This window comes from Gekko japonicus, unplaced genomic scaffold (genome assembly GCF_001447785.1).
Source record: "Gekko japonicus isolate JY-2015 unplaced genomic scaffold, Gekko_japonicus_V1.1 scaffold2231, whole genome shotgun sequence".
Taxonomy (NCBI): Eukaryota; Metazoa; Chordata; class Lepidosauria; order Squamata; family Gekkonidae; genus Gekko; species Gekko japonicus.
In genome coordinates, this window is record NW_015173740.1 from 63,149 (window position 1) to 70,791 (window position 7,643).

A 7,643-nucleotide genomic window follows, 5' to 3' on the forward strand; every position below is an offset into this window, starting at 1 on the left:
CTGGTGCGGCAGTTGGTCCCCTTCCTTAGCCGCGGCGATCTGGCCACAGTGATCCATGCTACGGTCACCTTGAGGATAGACTACTGTAACGCTCTCTACATGGGGCTGCCTTTGTCGCAAATTCGGAGGCTGCAGCTGGTGCAGAATGCGGCGGCCAGGTTGGTAGCAGGTGCCTCTAGATGGGACCACATCCAACCTGTGCTGAAAGCGCTGCACTGGCTGCCTATAGCGTTCCGGATTCACTTCAAAGTGCTGGTGCCCTACATGGCCAGGGTCCAGCATACCTGAGGGACCGCCTTTCCCCACACAGGCCCCAAAGAGCACTTCGGTCGGGGTCACAACATTGCCTAGTGATCCCGGGCCCCAAGGAGGCCAGACTTGCTGCCACAAGGGCTAGGTCCTTTTCGGTGGTGGCTCCTACCTGGTGGAATGAGCTCCCGGAGGAGATCAGGGCCCTGCTGGTCTTGGCACAGTTCCGCAGGGCCTGCAAGATGGAGCTCTTCCGCCAGGCTTTTGAGTAGGAGCCGCCACTGCCACTACCACCACCGTGCGACTGCAGAGCAGTTCTGCCACGTCGGGCTGATTGGCCAGCTGAAACATCGTGGCCCATGGCATCCCCCCCCCTTTTGACCCCACTGGGATATGCAATAGGGAGTAAGTATTGTAGTCATTTATGTATCCTGTGAGATGTGCATTTTTGCCTAAACTCTTTTAACCGTTGACTTTTACTGCAGTTGTGCCTTAATTGTTTTAACTTGTATTTTTACCGCACTTTTGTGCCTGTGTAAGCCGCCCTGAGTCCGCGTGCGGGGAGGGCGGGGTATAAATGAAATAAAATAAATAAATAAATCAGCATGATAAACATTAGAAAGATGGGGGAAGTTAAGTTTTTTCATCCAACAATTCTTCAGAAATACTTTCCAAGTTAAACATTTTTGCAAAGCCACATGACAGAAAGCCTCAAATGTTGCAGATACTTTGTCTCAGCAAACTGGATGGTGCCATGCTACATGAAACAATACCGTATTACTGAATTATTGTCTACTTTCAGGGCATTAAGAAAATGTCCTTATCTTTTACATCAAGCAAATTAGAAGAACAAAAGGAGGCCCCTTACCCGGGCTGGACTGATTCCAGTAGAGCTAGCTGCCACAACATCATGCTGAAAATTGATAATATTTTTAATCCTTAAATCCAAATCATGTACAACTTCCTCCACTGCTCGACAGAAGGGATCCCTGCTGTTTTGGCCTTTTATCAAATGCATCTTGATTGTTGATAGAATTTGGCCCCCTGCAAGTCTAAAAACAGACCTAGGGTCATCTCCATATTCATCTTGGCACTATCTTAATACACTTAATAGTTCTGAAAACAGAGAGGCTTCATAGTTAATCAAAACTGTTCAGAAAACAGCTTTGATCTATGAAGTTGCACAGCACCGTGCAATGAAATCCTGCCCTTTGACGCAGTGATTTGCTTTTAAAAATTGGGAAATTACTCAAGTCAAGAAATGAGGACAATAGACTCATCCTTTACTAATACACTGCTTTAAATAGCAAAAGGAAATAGTCTGGCTGCAAAAGAAGTTTTAATTACACTATCATCTTTCAGGTCACATTATCCGATTTTGCTCATTAAGCTACAAGTGGGAATAAAGTTCTGGAAGAAGTGAACTCATCCGACATTTCTTATGGTACATTTCTGTTTCATGTTGATTTCAGAAGCACTTAAGCTATCATAAGTGTTTTGACTAAAATAATAAAGTAGCTGGTATGAAAGAACATTGATAAACAGATTTTTAAAAGAAGTTTGAAGTACTCATCCAGTAGCAGAAGAAAAGGGCAGATTCATACTATGCATGTATAACATATACGTACAAGCAGGGGACCCACAAGGACTTGCGGGGGGAATCACATTTTCCCCTCTCCCATTATTTCCCCTTTCCTTTCCCTGAAAGCTCCCATAGCCTCTCCACTTTTCAAGCTTCCTTCCCACCCACCAGGCAATCTACTTTTATCTATCCCCCTCACCTTCAGCTTTCCCTTATTTCCTACCCATGGCAGACTCTCCCTGCAAAAAATCTGGCTGAGATGTATAGTGCTAGATGCTGGGCCTAGACCCAATGACATGGTAGGGGACTCACGAGGACTTGTGGAGGGAACCTCACTTTCCCCTGTATTTCCCTTGCCATACTATTTCCTCCCTTTAATTGTCTCCTTCCCACATCGGCCAACCTACCCTTTAATCTGCTCTCCATTTCAAGATGTATTTATTATTCATTTACTTCATTTATACCCCACCTTTCTCCACACTGGGGACCCAAAGTTACTCACATTATTCTCCAGTCCTCCATCCTATCCTTAAAACAGTCACAGCTTCTCAGCCTAACTAATATCAGACTGAGAGGATATGATTGGCCCAAAGTCACCTTTGACTGTGGATTTGAACCTGGGTCCTCCAGATCCTAGTCTGAAACTCTAATCACTACACCTCTCTGGCTGCTGTTGAATAGCAGTGAGCAGCAGCCTGGCCCAGCAGTGATTGCTAATGGGCCTAGATAAAATGGGTCTGGAAAAGACTGTGTCCCTTCCCCCTGCCTTTTACTGACAGAAATGAAGGCTTGAAACCTGGCACTACTATTGTGGCTGCCTAGCAACCCCTACAACAGCAACCAACAGAGCACCCATTTCTTAAAGCTACAGGTGCTGCTTCTATTATTTGGGGAGAGGTCCCCCCCTGATTTTTATTTTTTAGATTTTTCTACAAACCTGGGGCTTTTCCAGGATTTTAGAAAGATCTGTCTTGTCTGTTCATGGCTCCTATTTCTGGATTTAAGTATCTATAAATTTGGCCACGTTGAGAATTAGATATATTGCTTATCTCCTAGTTTCAGGCTGCAAATAAACTTATTTCTTTTATTATTTCATGTCTGGAGCAAAAATGGATTTTAACAGGAGACAGTCCTGACATTAAGATGAACTGAAACACAGTGAGTGGATTTTCATTTACCAATGTGTTGGGACTCAGATGCTGGACAGGGGTTTTGCCATTCTGATTACTTCCAGAAGGAGACAAGGAAGCAAGAAGAGGTGGGAGCCTCTGGGAACTTTCATGGAAGGAAAACAGTCAGGGAAGGGGAAAATGAAACATCCTCCACAAGTCCTTGTGGGTTCCCCACTTTTAAGAACCATTACAGGACACTCCCCCCCCAAAAAAAAGGCTGGAAATTAGGTGTATAAGTATGGAATTTAAATTTACAGGTCAGGTCAGATTTTGCTCAGAAGACAACATGCACTCTTCAAGGCTGGTAGCTGTGATCTAACATCTATCTTTTTTCTGAAATTGCCCCCTCTTACTATGGCCAGTGCTCCACACACTGTTCCTTCCTAGAAGATGGATTCATGCTTCATCGGATCCTATCCTGTCCTGGAACAGATGAATCATATAGCCTATTGCTTGCAGTTGCCTCATACCCAAGCAATTAACCCATTATTCCATTGTTCTTTGTTGGTTCTTGCTCCATCACCATACCCACTGCAAATCCCCAGCCTCCACCACCTCCAATACATGTTAATGGGAATGAGGGGTATGAAGTAGCCCAGATACTGGATTCTTCCATTGGTCACGGCTGGCTCCAGAACCTTATGGACTGGAACGGGTATGAGCTTGAGGACTGTCCGTGGAAAGCAGATGCAGATGTACATGGTCTTGTCCTTCTCCATCAGTTTCACCAGTAGTATCCTCAGAAGCATTGTGCAGACCCACCTGGGGTGGTGGGCACCGGGGAAGGAGATATCAAGGCCTGCCCTAGACCAGCCTATACCTAGGAAGAAAACTCCTTGAAGATCAGAAACTCACTATGCTGCCTGCTATGCCTGATGCTTTGTGTACTCTGGAAGCTCCAGGAGAAGATTGGCTACCTCAGTTCCCTTAGAACCAGAAGGCCAGGAACACCCTGAATGGACCTGTCTCTTTCCTGTACCTCCAGAGTCTCCCCCAGGACCAAAGGAGCCAGAGCCAAAACCTAGAGCAAGTAGACAAGCACACAGTTGGCAACTTGTGATTTCCCAGTTTCTCTCAGAAGGAACATGCAACTGTTTAGATCATGGCAGGATCAAGGACCTAAATCTAGATCTCTGCAGGAGGAGGGACCTAGCCCTTGTTACAGGAAAGGACTCCTGGTTCCCTGTGTAATCCTGCAGATGTAAAATTTCTAGAAACTTTACAGCCACTGGGGGAGGAGATAAACAGACATGTTTTTTTCATTTTTCCCCCAGAAAAAAAGGAAATTTTGGAGAAAGAGGAAATATATGCAGTACTTACTTTCTGATCAAACCTAAACTTCTTTTACTGATTTAGCAAAATAAAATGCATAATTTTTACGTTGGCGTATAAAATTGTACTATTTGACATATTAATGGGATTTAAAGAGAAAGTATGTCTTTTATACGAAAAATTGCAAATATACTCAATGCTTGAGAAAAGCAAACTGCTGCACCCTATGGTACCACAGTACATGAGGACTAACTTTTTGCCATCCAAGAGGGAGTGGGAAAAAATAAAAGTTGATGGTAGAAAACAAATTTGTGATTTGACAGCACATACATGCATGAAGGGGCTGCGGTGGCTCCAGTGGTTAAGACGCTGAGCTGCAGACCTGAAGGTCAGTAGTTCGGCAGTTAGAGACCTGAGTGCTGCATGATGGAGTGAGCTCCTATCTCTGGCCCCAGCTCCTGCCAACCTAGCAGTTCGAAAGCAAGAAATTGCAAGTAGATAAATAGGTACCACTTCGGTGGGAAGGTAACAGCATTCCGTGCGCCTCAGCATTTAGTCATGCCGGCCACATGATCACGGAAAAGTCTTTGGACAGCGCTGGCTCTTGGAAACAGAGATGAGCATCGCATCCCTAGAGTTGGATTCGACTGGCTTTCGAGCAAGGGAAACCTTTACCTTTACATGCATGAAGGGAACAGAAGGAAAGAGCTGTATGGGACTAAAGGGCTTCTTAGAGGTTCTTTACAGAAAAGGAAATGATAAAACAGACAATTGCCAGTTATCAAGAACTTCAAGCAGATTCCTACCAGTGTGCTAAAAAATCACAGAGGTTTCTACCAAAGGACTCCTAACAACCAGTGTTTGGGCTGGAAAAATATCATGGATTATTGATCAACACATCAATTGTCAGTAATGTTCAGCCGTATGTTTTCAGTTATGCAAATGAGATCTCTTATACCAACTCCCTTGTTAATCTCTTGTTCTGAATGTACATCATTTGGCACTTTGATTGTAAAAGGTTATTTATTATTTATGCAATTTGTATGCCACCTTTCTGCCCAATCAGGGTCATTAGTGTTTTGACAGATATAGGAGAACGGTGGGTCCCTTCTATGTCTGTATCAAACATTACCATGATTGAAGATTATGAAATTCCTAGAGTAAAGGCCATCTGCTGCACATTTTTTTCCCATAAGGGAACATACATCATTTAAGATTTCTGCTCCTTATTTTCTTAACATGGGCTTGCGAAAGGCTCTGTTCAGGCAATCTTTCGAGTAACATGGTTAAAAACAAATTAAAACAAATCTGGCATCGGTAGACTAGGATCAAACTTATTTTGAGTGTTCAGTTTGACACAGAGAACCTTTTGGCTGTTCTTCTTCTGGCAGCACGCAACCCAGTTTAAAAACTAAGGTCAGTGTGTCTGAAGCAGCAACATTTGGTAGAGACAAACAGCTAATATCCCAGGGCTTGTTTAATCTTTCTTCCCATATTCTTCATTTCCAGGAAAAATGTTCCTATTCCCCATCAGATATACACAACTCTAGTTGGAGCAAGGAAAGGAAAACTTCATTCATTTTTCATGTGAAGAGGCCAAAACAAAAAGTGCTGATCTACTGTGTATGGGGGATTAGCTTCATAGACCACACCATGGTTTACTTCATTTTGCATTTGGGTGCAGCGCAAACAGGCTACTCTTACAACCAGCTCTCATCCTTGTTTACCTGTAGGAAAGTCCTGTGGAGCTCAAAGTTACCTGTTATAGCTATATACAGAGAACTGCAGCCACGGGCCAGTTTGCCTCAATGTTCTTATACAGTATATAAGGGCTCTCAAACGTGTTGAAGTTTGACCTACCTCTAACTCACCCTACCTCCTGGGACCCACCCCTGCAGCAACCAAGGCTCAATTGGGCCTGGCTACCACAGAGAAGGGGTGAGGGGACAATGGGCATAAGCTATAGCTCTTCACCTTCCACACCAGTTGGGAGCAAATGGAGCCCTAAAGCCTGGCAGCACTGCAGACTGGGGCTTGTCTCAGATCTGGCCAACAGCAGTGCAGGAGGCAACTGCCTGCATTGGTGCTAGTTGGGAGGCAACTGAGCCCCCAAGAATGAGCAGGGTTGGAAAACTAAGAAAGGGAGAGGGAAATGTAACAACTCTGCCCTCTCTTCTACTTTTCCTGCTACTGGAAGATGAGGACCCAGAGCCTTCCTCCCACGGCTGAGGAATTTGGACCTCACAACCCACCTCTGAAAGAGCTGTCTGCAACCTACATACAGCATCATGACCCACCAATTAAGAACTACTGCACTGCATGAACAATTAATCTTTACAAAACATTTAACATGTGGTCAGGCTTCGTGTCACATTAAAACAAAAGTGAAAGCTCTAACTCTGCTTTTATGTCACTGCCAGCCATGAAACAGACATCATGGGATTCCTTCAGTGCCAACTCATCAGAGGAAGGTGTCAACCTGTAGAGCTGGTGTTTATCATTCACGCTAAACTGGTCTCCCTTCCTGACAGTTGTTTCTTCTGGGGGGGGGGGGTGTCCCCAAGTGCGAGAGTCAGCAGTTCAATATGCATACCATTGAATAAGTTTGCCCATTTGGAAATATAAATATTTTACCAAGCTACATCCACCACTGCTCCAAAGGTAAAGGTTCACGCATTGACAATGGAGCTTTCACACCGTTTCTTCCATCAGCTACTGTTTTCCCCTACACTTCTCCCCTGCCACCAGATCACTTAAAAAAAATTGCTGTAGCACTACTACCCCTTTTAAAAGAGCAGTTAAAAAAAACACAGTGGCACAGCAAGAAAAATGGCAGCCATAAGGTGCTGACAGCAGGAAAATGGTGCCAATGTGGTCAGGACCTTTGCCAGGCAAGAAATATATGCACTGCTCTATTTTGATGGTTTAAGAGAAGGGAAAGGATGATTAGAACATGGCATGTCAGTGTAGTTTGGCCAGCCATACTAGGGTCCTCCTGGCACAAAGCCCACTCAGTGCTGTTGTTTTCTTTATGTGGAATGACTTTAAAATTCTGGTGGCTCTCTGAACAGCTTGCAGAAGATACCAGGAAAAGACCAAAAAAAACCCCAGTTGTTAAGGAGGGACACAGATATACCCTTGCCTCTGTGATTGGATTTCAACAGTTATCCATATGAACAAATCATTAGAAAGCAAGTAATCGCTTTTGTAAACACCAGGCTTCATGCTCTACTAGGAATCCTTTTTTTTCAAGGTGGGCTCTTATATAGTTCAACACAAGTGGAGACCCGTTGCGTACTGAGTTCATCTTGAACTCCGTTCTCTCTCTTCCCCCCCCCCAGGCTTTGTCTCTCCCCCCCTTCTCTCTC

The 7,643-nt window shown here is 44.4% G+C and overlaps 1 protein-coding gene across 1 annotated transcript in view; it reads right to left on the bottom strand.

The window, feature by feature from the left end:
- Positions 1-7,643, bottom strand: part of PARPBP (PARP1 binding protein) — a 46,805-nt gene that overhangs the window by 12,290 nt on the left and 26,872 nt on the right. Inside the window, exon 6 of the mRNA XM_015423451.1 lies at positions 1,118-1,301. Within this exon, the coding sequence (XP_015278937.1) occupies positions 1,118-1,301 (184 nt within the window). The remainder of the gene's footprint in view (positions 1-1,117; positions 1,302-7,643) is intronic.